This window comes from Trachurus japonicus, chromosome 4, assembly GCF_045865225.1.
Source record: "Trachurus japonicus isolate A0001 chromosome 4, Traja_1.0".
NCBI classification, from domain to species: Eukaryota; Metazoa; Chordata; class Actinopteri; order Carangiformes; family Carangidae; genus Trachurus; species Trachurus japonicus.
The window spans coordinates 17,004,258-17,019,065 of NC_140910.1; the positions used below are offsets into that span (position 1 = coordinate 17,004,258).

General features: G+C 42.9%; 2 protein-coding genes across 2 annotated transcripts; one reads left to right on the plus strand and one right to left on the minus strand.

The window, feature by feature from the left end:
• The first annotated feature begins 2,740 nt into the window (after positions 1 to 2,740).
• On the plus strand, positions 2,741 to 6,193 carry prrg1 (proline rich Gla (G-carboxyglutamic acid) 1). Its single transcript, XM_085774412.1, has 4 exons — positions 2,741 to 2,802; positions 3,773 to 3,813; positions 4,666 to 4,826; positions 5,707 to 6,193. The coding sequence occupies exons 2-4, from the start codon at positions 3,804 to 3,806 to the stop codon at positions 6,169 to 6,171; spliced, it is 636 nt and encodes a 211-aa protein (XP_085630538.1). The 5' UTR covers positions 2,741 to 2,802; positions 3,773 to 3,803; the 3' UTR covers positions 6,172 to 6,193.
• Positions 6,194 to 8,973: 2,780 nt separating this feature from the next.
• cpox (coproporphyrinogen oxidase) lies at positions 8,974 to 13,561 on the minus strand. The gene is made up of 7 exons (XM_085774411.1): positions 12,912 to 13,561; positions 12,537 to 12,680; positions 12,253 to 12,363; positions 11,987 to 12,128; positions 11,028 to 11,246; positions 9,738 to 9,842; positions 8,974 to 9,649 (listed from the first exon to the last, which is right to left on the minus strand). The coding sequence occupies exons 1-7, from the start codon at positions 13,486 to 13,488 to the stop codon at positions 9,565 to 9,567; spliced, it is 1,383 nt and encodes a 460-aa protein (XP_085630537.1). The 5' UTR covers positions 13,489 to 13,561; the 3' UTR covers positions 8,974 to 9,564.
• Positions 13,562 to 14,808: the final 1,247 nt, after the last annotated feature.

The following is a 14,808-nucleotide window of genomic DNA, read 5'->3' on the forward strand; positions in this document are numbered from 1 at the left end:
TGTTAATGTTACACTGCTGCTGAGAAACACACATGCTCACATGTGTGAGGTACAAGATGTGACTGCTGAGACTGAGAGTTCAAATTGATTGACACAGAACATTAAGCAAAAGTTAAATCGTGTGGAAACAAATTGATGACTCTTGTCTCTTCCTCTACCATCAATAACCTGCTGGCAGTGCACCACAGCTGATTAGAGTGAAAAAAAAAGCTAAATTAAAGCAGGTAGGGAGTCTTTATTGCCACAGGGAGAGACTTGTTTTCACAATCAGATGATACTGAACATGGAAACATTCTGTACTGCCAATAAATATATGTCATGTTCATAAATTAAATAATAGATAACTCCAAACTCTACATCTTAAAGTTGCACAAATGAGAACAGACACCTGTCCTGCATCAATGCATTTTAACAAGGTTGAGTTTCATCTTAAAGATCAGATAATGGTACACATTTTATTGGAGGGTTAAAGGTAGGGTCTGTAGGTTTGTTCGTTGCAGTTTGTAAACACAACATTCAAACTGGACCCCTCCTCCTGAGCTCAACTGCACACTCACCCCGCTCCTGAATTGTCAGGACTGACCCATGTTCAACTGCAGTTGACATACACCCCTTCTCAATTTCGGCCTTCAAAGTTCTCCTTTGATTATTTGATTCTACCGCCAAGATAGTGACTGGATGCTGTCAAGCCGGGAGAAATAGCAGATACTTACCAGGGAAGAAAAGGAAATATAGTCTGAGTGAAGCGCTAGAGCCTATGCTGCAACTAGGAGGGCTGCTGCAGGCCCAGGTAGAGCCGCCTACTCGTCATGGCATTGCCCTCAAACTTCCTGTTCCTGGCGATCGCTGAGTATGGGCCCGATGCACTAGTGCTTCATTCGGACTGTATTTCCCTTTCTTTCCCTTGGTTTTTCTGTCAGTGGTTGGGGAAAACACACCAAGTCCCGCCCAGAACTGTCCCATCTACACCAAAACATCAAAATACAGGCAGAGGGGGGGGGGCTCACATACACAGTCACCGCCACACGTAAGTAAAAGCCCATAGGTGATGATTAAGCAGTATTTCTCTTGTATAAGTTTTTAATTGTTTTTTCTTTTTTTTTGAAAATCTTATAGACTCTGCCTTAGAATTGGGAGAAACACCCAGTGACTTGAATCAGGACTTTGCTCTAGTGGGATCCAATTATGGAGATGTGTGGAAACTACCGATCTGCATGGTTCGAAATGTGTTGTCCACCGGTCTTAGCCAACAAGTTCTAGATGATGAAGGATTGCAAAGTTTTATTTTATTAGGTTGAAGCAATTTTAAGTCATTGACGCCCTCACTAAGATTTCTGATGATCCAATGGACACTCACATCCAACCATGGTCAGCTGTTATAATAATAAAGCCAATAGGACTTTCTATAGAAGAATACTTAGGCTATTGTAAGTAGGATGCTGTGGTCACTGATGTAGTTTTTTTTTTTGTTTTTTTTTTACAACTTGGCAAATGCAAATCTTGCAAAATCTTTAATAGCTTTGTCAGCTGTATTTCTTCCATTTGACTGAGCGACAGCTTTGAAAGTGTGTGCATGTGTGGATCATATGTGTAGCACTGTTATATGTCAGCATTTCACAAAAAGTGCAGGTGCACTCTGACCATTTCGAGAGAGAGTGAGAGAGTATTAAAGGAGTGTTTTGGTTTTACCAGGAGCAGTGCTGCTACCTGCAGCATGTAGGTAGAAAGTCATTGAGGTCTTCTTTGTGTTGCATATATTTCAGTGTACATGTTCACCAAAGGCGTCATCCTGAAAGTTCTGTATAGGCTATGTATCCTACCCCGGCATCCTTTGAAATTTAAAGTCACATTTCTTCATGACATTATGGGTGAGATAAATCTCTATGAAACCAACACTGTTGATTGTTTTCCTTTTTATAACTTCAGAATTAGGACATTTATCCAGACTTTGTGTAATGTTTCTTGAAATCAGTTCAACAGGTGTTTTTTTTTTTTTTCAATTTTTCATATAGACCAGGCACACTCTTGCAAATCCCTGTCTTCTTGTGTTTGCTTCAGGTCTGAATTTTCTTTCACTTGTTTTGTCTCATTCTCTAACCCTTTTTGTCACGCAGCTATCTGAGTCAGAGTGTCACCCATTGGCCAGTTTTCCTTATAAAGAAGTGTATGCAAGTAGGCACTGATGTTTAAATATGTGCTATTTCTAGCAGTGAAATTTTTGAAGGCAACAGTAGCCAACAACAGCAGCTTTTCTTTCTGAGACAGTACAACAATGTGAGGAAGTCTGGTAGGTAATAGGTTACCCTACAAAAAAAACCCTAGTCAGAGTCCTTTGTTGCAGGACATTGACGTGAGAAATTAACAAATTCCATCATTAGGTGTAGGCTTGTTGGGTTTTTTTTTTAATTATGATTACTATTGTTGTTTTTGTTGTGTTATTAGCATAGTATAGGCCTAGTTATTAGATGTAGCCTAGTTATCTATTAAAAAAAACAGTGCAATTGTTTGGAGATTAAATTCTGTTATATTCCAATAATAATCTACCGTAGTTCAAATTTCAATATGATTACTAAAGCTATTTAAACTCCATTATGTTGGACTAACTACTACTGTGTTGCCATCGGTTGCCATCAGTGATGGGTGAGCGTGATCTCTGCTGCTGTGTGGACTGTCCCTTTAACTGGGGGGCCTGGCCACGCCGTGGTCCGCTGCACGCAAACAGAGCCGACGCGCCTGCGCCGCACTCAGGAGCAGCGGAGCAGACGGGGGACCGTTTCTGCGCATATTGGGGGACAAAACGAGGTAAGCCGGAGTGATGAACTTTAATTTCCTCACTGACACACCTTCTCGATATGAAGTCGACCCTGCCTTACATAGCGGAGGACTTTCTATCGACTCCATTTGTCGTTTGAATCGTGCGTCGCTGGTTAAAATCGCATCCGCGGCTGAAGGCGGACTGATCCTACAAATCATCCCCAGCTTGTCAATACGCTGGGCGCTGTAACCCCACCAACCCCCGGCCCGCTGGACGACTCTCGGCCGTACGGTGCGAGAACAGGCCGGCAACAGCCGCAGTGGAGCTTAGCCAACAATGTTGAACAATGGTGTTGAAGAAACAATGAAGCCTCCGTTTGTTGTTATGTCGCGCTGATAATGTGAGTAACGGGGCGGCGGCGCTTTGTTAGTGATGTTTCCGCTGCCCGGGATCTATTTTGGGCAGCAACGAGCAGGATTCCCGTAAGACATCCATGTGTAACACTGGCCTACAGCCGCCATTGGTCATCGACACCTCTGTCAAGGATGTCTCACTTTGACAACACAGCAACGCCCTTTAACAGCAGTCCGTTAAAACAATAATATTATCATTTTAATTACTAGGCTAGTATTTTTTTTTTAACCTTAAGCATAATAAATATCAGACATACCATACAACTATTAGCTACTCCTACTGTACTATTTTACAACCCACTTGTAAAACAAATGTCCTCAACTGAGTAATGTTATAAATGATTTGACTCCTTACAGATGGTCCAGATATTTCTTGATAATGTGACATATGAGTCACATGTAATTTATTAGGTCATTTCTGTAGTTCAGTGGAGCCAAACCAGCAGTAGGCTAATGTCCAGTCTTGCTCTCTAAATGTTTATCTGAGGAAAGAAACAGAGGAAGAGGTGCAGTTTTTGAAATGCAGCCAAAGTTCGTTATGGTCTGGTTTGTATCAGCAGCTTCAAAGCTTTTTATTAGTGTGTGTGTGTTTGTTTTCCTACAGATAAATCATCCCAAACAGACCCGCAGGAATCATGGGGAGTGGTAAGTTTACTGAGATTATATTCCTGCCCACAAGCAGAGAAATTCACTTGAACTTTATCACTTTGTTTATAAACTCTTCTCCAATTTCTTGCTTTTTTTGTTTTCTATTGTGCGTATCTCCCACATTGTTTGTCAAACACAATTTTGTCATTGGAATGCAACTCTTCAGGTTTTTTCTGTTTTCTTTAGCACACAATTCTTTCCTGGAGGTATTTCTTGTTTTTCTGCATTTTGCAGCTTACTTATTTATTTCTTTTTCTTTCAAGTCTTGTGCTGATCACATCCTTGAACTCATGAGTCACACAGAGGCCATCACTTGCAAATCTTTAATTCCTAGGGCATGTTGTGGCATCTCGTGCAACAGTTTCTGTCGGAGAGTTTATGTTTTTCTCCTGGATGTGTGAAACAGAGCGGCGCTGTGTCTCACTAAGTTAATTCCTCCAGTTTCTCTTATGTGGCCCATGGATTGATGCCGAAATCAAAGGAACTTTTGTTTTTATGCAGAAATGTGGGCACTGGGCAGCGCTCGGCTTTGCTCTGCTCTGCTGCCTTTGTTTCAGTCCCCACCTCTCTTCTCTCCCTCTCTCCCTTTTTTCCCTCCTTGCATTTTTTGGCAGCTCTATCCTCCTCTCTTTTTCAGTACTGTCCATCATTGCCTAATTCCCCTGCTTTGTCTCCTCCCTGCTGTTTGCCGTGCTGAATCACCTCTACCCTCTAATGTCTCCTCCTGTTATCTTGATTCATGCAATTTTTTTCTATCTCTCACAAATCTCTCAATCTTCCGTCCTTCCCCGCCCTTTGCCCTTGTCTGTTGTCTCCTCTTCCACTTTACCTATATCACCCTCCCCTCAGTGTTCCTGCCGGCGGACGCAGCCCACTCTGTGCTGCGGCGGCTGCGCAGGGCCAACTTCTGGCTGGAGGAGGTGAAGCAGGGTGACATCCAGAGGGAGTGCCGGGAAGAGATCTGCACCTATGAGGAGGCCCGTGAGGCTTTTGAGAACGATGAGAAGACGGTGAGGGGACAAGTGACACGTGACAGCAGACCTACAGTTCTTTCTCTACTGAAAACCGACTACACACACAGGAACGACAAAGTAGAACAAATTGAAACACCTGCAACACATTAACAACATAAAGTGGTCTTTGTTTTTCAGCATTAGGTGGTCAGGTGGATTGAGTTAGTCATCCATTGTGCTGTCTATGTTGGGATGTTGATTCCAGCAGACAGTCATGTGTTCAGGCATTTCCTGGTCAGCTTGTGACTGGGGCAGACGCAACTTTTATCACAGTTCATCTGTGGCCATTAAGCAACAAGGAAAACACACAGGATACTACAACAACTCTCCTGATTAGCTCTTATTCGGAACAGCAGCAGGAAACAGGAGTCCCTGCCAGGGGTAAAAAATCCACAAATCAATATTACTACTGCTGCGTAACTGATACCAGCCACCCCGCGAAACAAAATCAAAGCTATTCCTCTCCGTGCTGTTTTGTAGGGTTCATGTGTCCAGTTATAAATCCTGCGCCAAGACTGGTAGCTCGTGGAATGTGGGTGTTTTTTCAGGAAGTGATGATTATCAGCAGGAAGAACAGCCGAGTGCTTGCTGGAGAGGGAGGCGTATTGTGAGCGGCCCGAGAGCAAAGTCACGCAGATGGACGTGCAGTGGTCTCTTTTTGTTTGGGTGTATTTGTCTGCTGCTTTTGTGTTGCAGTGATCCATGTAAAAAGTTTTTGTACAATGAATACTGTGTGTGCCATGACTTTGGAAACAATTATTTGCCACCATGAATACATCCTGCACAAATGTAGCTGTGTATTGTCTTGAAGAAATCATTTTAGCAATCTTTTTTGACTCTGTCTGTGTCTTTGTGTCTTTGCTGTGACCGGCTGCAGAGACGATTCTGGGAGGAATATGTGCGTGAGAGCAGTCCGTCTGGAGGCCTGGAGACGGTGGTGGGCGGAGTCCACTCTCTCTACTTGATAGTGCCGTTGCTGCTGGTTGTGTTCATCATCGCTGCCGTCGCCATCACCGTTTGGCGCTGCCACTCCCGTAAGCGCTCGCAGCGCAGCCCCAGCCTGGGACACTCGCATCATGACCACGTCCTGTCCGTGGTCTCTATGGACCATTGGGGGAGGGAGTACCACCATGGTGACCAATCAGAACTCAGTGTCCACAGCAGCCCAGCTTATCCAGGCTCAGAGATCACTTCAGGGAGAGGAAGCGCTGGAGACCCGCCGCCATCTTACGAGGAGGCCGTGGGCCATGCAGACGTCCAGATAGAGACGGAGCCGCCTCCACAGTACGAGGATATTGTCACCACCACCAGCACTGCTAGTGTCAACGGCCACGGGAAGTAACCCCATGTTTCACTACCACCCCCAACAAAAGCCCTAACCCACACTAAGACTCCTATCATCTAGCAACGCCACTGTTGTGGTATCACCAGCCTTCCTCACTCAACACAACCAGAAACACTAATAACTGTCTGGTCAATGGACTAATGCAATCTTTGCCAGCGCCAGTGCTGTTGAAATTTGCACTAACTTTTCATCAGTGAGGTGAAGTAATGGCAGGAAGGAGTAAGTAATACTGGAATACCAAAACCAACCAACACCTCTGCTGAATTTCCTAAAGTTGCATCTATGCTGTTACACTGTAACAAATTATTTAACTCTGCAGGCATAAGAAATGTTGCATGTGGTGTGAAGAAGAAACGATTAGGATTGCCATAATGAAGGACAACTATTCTAAGTGTATATAGGGTTTGGACCAATGCTTTATTGAAGGTTAGTGCCATTTTTTAGACTAGAGTGCTTAATAACAGATATTTTGCGCTTATTTTCACTATGTTCAACTTTGACTTCCTTGTTGTCAAACCTAAGTACTCACTGTCTCCATCAACCGTTTTCTACAATTCATCAATATTGTTTTGCACCAGCCTCAAGCACGTTTAAATCACTCAACGATTCTAGTGACACTCAGACTAAAGTTGCAATAAATAATGTTTGATCACTAGGGGGTGGAAAGAATCAAAATCAAATTCAAAATCAGGTATAACATTTGTCATGTTATTTGAAGAGCTATTATTCATCTCATCTTCGTCATGGCATCATGAGCTTTGTGCAACTGTTCACTCCTAGATGACTAATCTGATTGAAGTACTAACTTGTTAGCTCGGGTTTGGTTGACCAACTCATCACAAAAGAATCTGGGTGAGCAGTTCATTTGCTTCAGCTCTTGGCTGTTACGTGCTTTGCTTGTACGCTGTCCTCAGTTTTATATAGGGGGTTAAAGGGAGCATTGAGATACTAGTAGAAGCCCTATTGCATTATAGTCACTAATTTGATTCACTGTTATCAAAACTAAAACTTAATGCAAGTTTAAACAATCAAGTTGCCAAACTAATGCATTGGCCCAACTTTATTATACACTTGGTGAATGTTTCTGAGTTCAAGGCCATTAGTTGTTTATGGGTGTGCTGATATACATTGTGTCGATGTGTGTCATTATGTGCTTACATTTTGGTAATGCATGCAGCTTGGTCTTTACAATTGAGGTTGGATCTGGCTCCGAACCGCTGGTTGATGCATCAGTGCTTGCTAGTCCATGCTCATGTTCAGGGCCACTGAAAAGTTCTCAGAGTCTGCTTTAACTGTGAAAATCTTTCCCCACTCTTTCCCCTAAAGCAAATGTAACCGAGTTGAATATGTGGCCACAAAGTCTTCTACTGTGCTAGTTTCACTAAAAGTACACTTAGGATTCTTCAAATAGGTTTGCAGCTACAGTGAAGTTGTGGAGTGACTTGCACAGGAATGTGGGACAGAAAGCATTAGAGACAGAGGCTTATGGGAAAAGAGTTATTGGAGGGGAGAGGGTCCATATTTAATGTCACTATGGACAGAGTCCATGTTTAGCATGTGTAATGTTCCTGTATATAAATATGTATAGCCTGTGTGTGAAAGTAAGTTACAGTGAGATTGTTTTTACTGCATAGGAATGCAGTGAATGCATTGATACTAATGTGATGATTATACACTAGTTTGTGAATAAATGAAGGCACTTTGTGTGTAAGCTCAAAATGAGCTGTTAAAGGAAGAATAGGACAGTGTGGTTTGATATCTTGAGCGTGACACTCAGCAATAACAATGTCACTATAAACCGGTAAAAAGTGCTCATAATCTATATGCAATGTTGCTGCATACACTCTAAAAACCAAATATGTCTAATTTTCACTTACACATTTCCTGTCTACACCTCACAGCCCGTGAGCACTGACTATTACTGTTAATGTACTTTTTTGTGCGTCGACCTTTGAACCTCAGCACTTGTGATGACCTTGAACTGAGTTGTGCTGGTAGGGGGTAGCCATTTTGGTTAGGTCAGCTGTACTGTTACTGACAGAGCCCTGTTTTTACAATGCCTTATCAAACAAAATGTTATATAACATGAAATGCAAGGGGACTTGTTATAAATCCTTGATATGTGCAAAAGCTTGAATTAATTTGTAATAAAACATTTTAAAATATGCTGCCAATGAGTAAGTATGTGTTTTTGTAAGTGTACAGTGAGCATTTAAACCAGATTTCTACAGTTCTCCTGCCTGTTGAATTCCCCAAAGGATCATCATTTTACTAACAAGATGATTAAACAACGCTGGGCTTTGTTCAGTCTCAACTGAATCAAAGTGGTGAGAGACAAATGGACAAAAGAACATGATTGTGTAAAATTAGTCACAAGAAATTGAGAATGAAACCATTACAATGGGATTTCAATAGTCATATCAGTAATAGTCAAATGTACTTTAAGGTGCTGGAACAAAAAGACATTATGTAACTAAGGGTGGAAGAATTTCATTTGGAGTATTATGTAAAATGTTAATAAAATACACAAACCATTGCTTTTGGGTATAATTGTTTTAAAGCACATCACTTGAGGGGTTGTGTGGTGAAGAATGTTTTCTGGATAACAAGACCACCTGTCTTGTTATCCATGTTTATCCTCTGTGTGGAACATGATCCAAGTGTTGTTTACTGCTGTTCAAACAAACCAGGAAGTGACTCATTAACCACAAATGAAAGACCTAAAACACAATGTATATGGGGCTCAACAGGGAGCCGTTCATTTCATATCATTAAGCCTTGCTTGCCAAAAATAGCCCATTGTGTTGAGCAGATGCACTTAGACATCTAAACCAGTTTTATTAACATTTGATGCGAGTAGTGGAACACCTACAAAACACAGTGGCTCAGTTTGTCCTTGTTTTCCCTTTTAGTGCCTCGTTAAAGAAGAGCAGAGCTCAGACAGCTTCAACTAGAGCAAGCCACATTTAGCTCAGGCGTAGAAAAAACACAGCTAGTGCTCGACACAAACACATCTTCAGTATCATCAATGTGAGATGACCTAAAAACAGGTCAAAGGCCCTGTGAAGTTATATTATTTAGTTTTACTTGATTTCTCCAGGAAGTAAATACTGGCTCAGTCGGTGAAATTAACAACACAGTGTCTCATTTTAAATGACTCACATCCCCCAAGTATTATCAATATTGATTTAAAATAACATAGCAAACAGTAGAGAGAAAAGTACCAGCGTGGATTAAGAAACTCTTTAGGCAAATGCAGATAAAAGTTCACATTATTGTTATAAGTGCTGCTGATGGTGTTGAACAGGTCACACCTTTATAAAGTACAAAAAAGACGGTTTCCTGGATGTTTTTGTCCATAACTGATGCATAAGCCTGCGAACGCTGCGGTCACACCCACTCCTTGGGGTTTCGTAGCGCCTCCAGCATCTCAGCCTCAGCTGTACCTTTGGCAGGCTCATGCATGTACTCCCACCTGAGGATGAGAAGTGAGTTTGTTACCAAGAAACACAGAAAGCTCATTAGCAGAGGCAACCGCTGACTCGGTGGGAGCGATGTCTTACCTGGCAGTGAGGGGGAGGGACATGAGGATGCTTTCGATTCTGGAGCCAGGCGTGGCCAAGCCGAACTTCACTCCCCTGTCATACACCAGGTTGAACTCCACGTATCTACAACACAAATAAAAACTGCTGTAGACATGTGGCTTCATTTGATTTATGACACCTTAAGTTCAGATGTGTCCAGCCTTAATCAACAGATAACTCATCCACACCATCCTACATGCATACATTTTGAATTTGTAATGAGAATTTAGTTTCCTTACAGGCAGCTAGTGGCTTCTGTTCAAGCTTATTCTGCTTTACTATTTGGGAAAAAAACAAGTGCTTAAAGTTGATGCATTTGTGTGCTAGCAAATAGCTTAAATGACACTGCACTCTTTTTTTTAATAAAGTATATTTTTGGGGGGTTTTGCCTTTAATTGATAGGATAGTTGAGAGAGACCGGAAATGGGGAGACGGAGAGAGGGGGAATGACATGCAGTACATGGCCGCCCGATGCGAGATTTGAGCCGGGGCTGACTGCAGCGAGGACTGTAGCCTCTGCATATGGGGCGCCTGCTCAACCCACTGCGCCACACGACGCCATGACTCTGCACTCTTGGCTGTAGAATCTGTTTGTACTGTTTACTTAACTTCACTGATTAGACTGAGCCGTAGCTCATTCTCACTAGTCGGTCTGGTCTAGCCTCTTCTTTCTCCTCCTCCCATTTATTTCACCCATCCAACCCCCTGACGGAGAGTCTGGCTCATTATTACTATCCTTTTTTCTTTTCATAAACTAACTCATTTCTCTGTGTTGTGAGTTAGGTGACTCCCTGCTGTGGCAGTAAGCTCTGCTGGGATCCATTCCAGCTTCTGACCACACAGGCTGTGCATGGAGTCCACTGCAAAGCTTTTTGCTTTTTTTCAACATTCATCTACATTTGTTTATTCTACCTTTTACAAAATAAACAAACATACATATTAACAGCTATTAATCATTAGATCACCGATCTTAAATAGGTCCTTTGTGTAACCTCTTGAAGATGCAATTTTATGATGGACTCAAGGTTAGGTTTGTAATGTATAGCTGCCTTGAGAAATACTAAGATCTTAGCAGATGCTGCTGTCGGTGTAGAGGTAAGGCAGTGAGTTATTGGTATGGTTTGTGACAACAAAAGGGGAAAAAAATAATCTTGAGTTGGCTACATTGAGTATGAAACAGAAATTAATTTACAAAATCTCCTTTTAACAGTCTCCTATGTATGCATTACTAATTAACAACATGGCTTCATTTGTGTGCGTTTCACTCACCTGCCTCGTCGTACCTGCTGCCAGTCCTTTTCTTCAGGAGTAACAGGGTCATTGAGATGTTTGTATACAATGGGCAGGTAGCAGGGCACCACGGTGCGAGCACAGCTCTTAACGAAGTTGAACGCTTCTTCCTGATTAGGGGTGTCTAGGTCATCAAAGAAGATCCCTCCTATGCCTCGAGTCTCACCTCTGTGGCGGATATAGAAGTATCTGTCACACCTAGAGAGCAGAAGAACTGGTTTGAAAAATCGTTTACTTTTCTTGTCAGACTAAAACCATCAATATTTATTTAAAACTTGTGTCTTAAATAGTCGCTTCTCCTTTATTAAGCCTTAAAGTAGCTGCACTACACTTTGAGGTGGTGTTGTGTTTTTAGAGGTGAATTTTAGAGGTACTGAACTTGATACTTGTTTATGCTTTGGTCACTACTTAAAGGAACAGTATGACTTCTTTGGAAATATGCTTGAATGACGAATCTCACGTCTGTCCATCAAATATAAAACTAAAGCCAAGAGATGGTAAAGGTTACATAACATCCTCCCACCAGTAACTCAACTAGAAAGAAAGAAATTGGTATATTTCCCAAAATCATCAAATTAAGATGATGAAATTTAGTTATTAGTCCACATCAGATAAACCACACCCATTCCTCTCAAATACTGACCAGCGTCACGGCCCAACGGTTTTTCTGCATCTGCAGATTTTAGACCAAGACGTTCTCTTATCATTATCTTACAGTGAGGATACACCCATTGTAATCCACATACAGACAAATGCAGAAATCAGGCGTACGTGTGGATATACACGCAAACCCACATACACTGGATCAGTCAGAACATTAAAACAGATTTTAATGTTCTGACTGACCTGTGTATTTTCATTCAGATATAAAGCAATAGGCCACAATATTAAAACTTGTTTTCGTATTATAGCTGGACTAATGTTAAGCCAAACTGTACCATTTCTTAAAGTCAGGGTAGTATTGCGAATGGTGTTTGTCACAGGCCTCCTTCAAAGTGTTGTGGAAGTGAAAAGCATCTTCTTTACTGACATAAACTGGAGTCAGGTCTGTTCCTCCACCAAACCACCACTGTTTATTGCCTGAAACACACACAGAGGGAAAAGGAAGAAGCAAACAAAGGTTATCATTCATTCACGTAGTCAATAGTGTCACTGACACCAGGACACAACTGCTGACATCAAGGCCCGACATGGACACACTCACCGTCTTCCTCCTCTATCTCAAAGTATCTGTAGTTGAAGTGCACTGTGGGGATGTGGGGGTTCTTGGGGTGAATAACGGAGCTCACACCCATGGCACAAAACGGCAGCTTCCCTGAGAGAAAACAGAGCACAAGTGACACAGTTCAGGCATAGCCGACAACAAGATACATACAAAGGGGTCTTAAGTGCATATTAGGAGCACCCCTAACTCTTGCTGGGTGCAACAATCAGTGAACATCCGAGTGTGAACACAGGTTGACAAACATCTTCCGGTCGAGAGCTCACCATCTTTCCCCTTGAGCACTTTCCCTCTGCTCGTCATCTGCTTGGCAGCTTCCTCTGTCAGGTTCCCAAACACCACGGACACATTCACTCCTGCCTTCTCAAACACCTTACCATCCTGCATTACACAGCTGATTCCTCCACCACCTGACACACACGCACACACACACAGAAATGAAATCAAATGAGTTTACAGACCAGCCTTTTTGTCATTTTATAACATGTAACTGTGCACAAAGAACATGTCTTAAAACGCCTGTGCATGGACAAACTCATAAACACAGTACACTTTATGATGAACTGGATGCTGATTATCTGTAATGCTATGCACTGATCTCTGCAGGTTGTTATCATAATCATCATCATCATCATCATCACCTTCTTTCCTCTGCCACCGGTCCACCTTAAACACGCCGCCGTCCACCTCCTCCAGAGCCCTGCAGAACTCGGCCTGTGTCTCCATGATCAGCATCTCCATCCTGGTGCGCATCTCCTCCTTCCTCCCCTGCAGCACGCTGACGTCGGTCACCGGAGGCGACATGAACCCCCGGCATCTCTCCAAAATGTCCCCCTCGACTTGCTCCGTCTTCTCGGCGGCTTGTTGGGAGACCCTCGTTGCCATCTCTGCACGCTGGAAGTGGTTAGCATTGGCTAGAAACCCAGCTACGGCCGCCGCTGCTGTGACTGCTGCTGCTGCGGCTCCGCTCAGCGCCAGCGCTCCCCTCCTGGTTCGTCCGGCTGCAGCGGATCTGCCTGCGGTCCCATGGGACATAAACCTCACCCCGGTAGCCCTGGAAAACCATCGCGTTCCCGGAAGCGAAGTCAACGACGAGCTGCGTGTGGCGGAAAACGGCAAGTGCGTCTCACTTGCAGTTGCACCAGCAAGTCTTTTAAAATGCGCAACTAAACAATGTCTCGTCGTTTTGTTCGCCGCGCAGAAGACGATGGTGGCCATTCTCTCGTCGGCGTGTGTCCCTGGCTGTCGTGACCGGCGGTTACGTGCCCCTCAACTTCTCACAACATTATCTGAAGTTGTGTGGTGCCTACGTGCTCCCCAGGCGTGCTGCTTTGACTGAAGGGGGGGCGTGTACTTCCTCGGTTGTGGGCGAGGCGAAGCAACGCGGGAAATGTCGTCCGCTGCCGTTCGCGACGCCGAGCGCTCCCAGCGGGGAAAGCGTTCAGCGGACTCCAAGACCCAGAGTGCAACGCGCCTGAAATCTAAAAACGTTGCGCTCGGTGATATGGATGAATGAAATGTTGCTTTGTGTATCGTCCAACTCCCTCCTCATCTAAGTTATATGTTTTTTTTTTTTTGACGCAGCCGCAGGCCAAACCAGAAGTACGGTATTTGTTGTTGATTTTATGTTTTATGTTTGTTATGTATGTTACTGAGGTGAGATTTCCATTACTTCCTTATTTATAAAACTCTCCGGATTTTTTAATCTCACCTGCACATCCTGTTCACTGCATTTTTAAAAAAAAAATTTGCCTGCTTGATATTGTGCAAATTAACAATAAAAAAACAATAACATTTTTCATCATCATATGTTTTACCGGGTCTATTTCATATTATGAAACCCTTTCTGATATAAACATGAGCCCGATATGAATTAACTGGCTGCACCTCTGTCCTGTAATAATGTGCTGTCTACATGCAATAACACCAACCAAACTAAAAATAAGGTACCTATTTCCAAGTCTGTTGTATTTTAATTCAGTTTCACACTTTCTTAACTGCTTTTGTCAACTTGTGTATTGTTCAATTTGCAGCTTTAGGCCTATAGCTAATAGGCCTATTATTCTTTCTCTTCAAAAGTGGTGGTACTGACCCTAAAGTCGTCGTTCAGCTAATATTGTGCTGCAGTGCTGTTTATTTCCAGAGAAATTCGCAATTACAGTCCAACTCACATTTAATCTGCTCCATGTTTTGGATCAGACAAATCTTAGTTTAATGTTTTATATCTCACAGATTGAATAATAGAAATCAGTTAATGCGATCCCTGTAATCAATAATACATTTAATCTCACACGACACCGTAACTGCATGACTATTATGCAAAATTAATAAACAGAGACTTTTTCTAAACGGAATTTATCCCGCGCACATGTTTGTTATGTTCCTCTGTTTACAGTGCGCACAGGGAGGATTTTATTGACAGTAAAGTGAGCCTTGTTTTTGCGTGTTCCCGGACCGCGCATGCGCAAGTAGTAAAGCGTGTTGTAGGTCTCTATGACGACGCGTCCATTAAACCTTTTAGGGCTGCAGAGGGAGTAG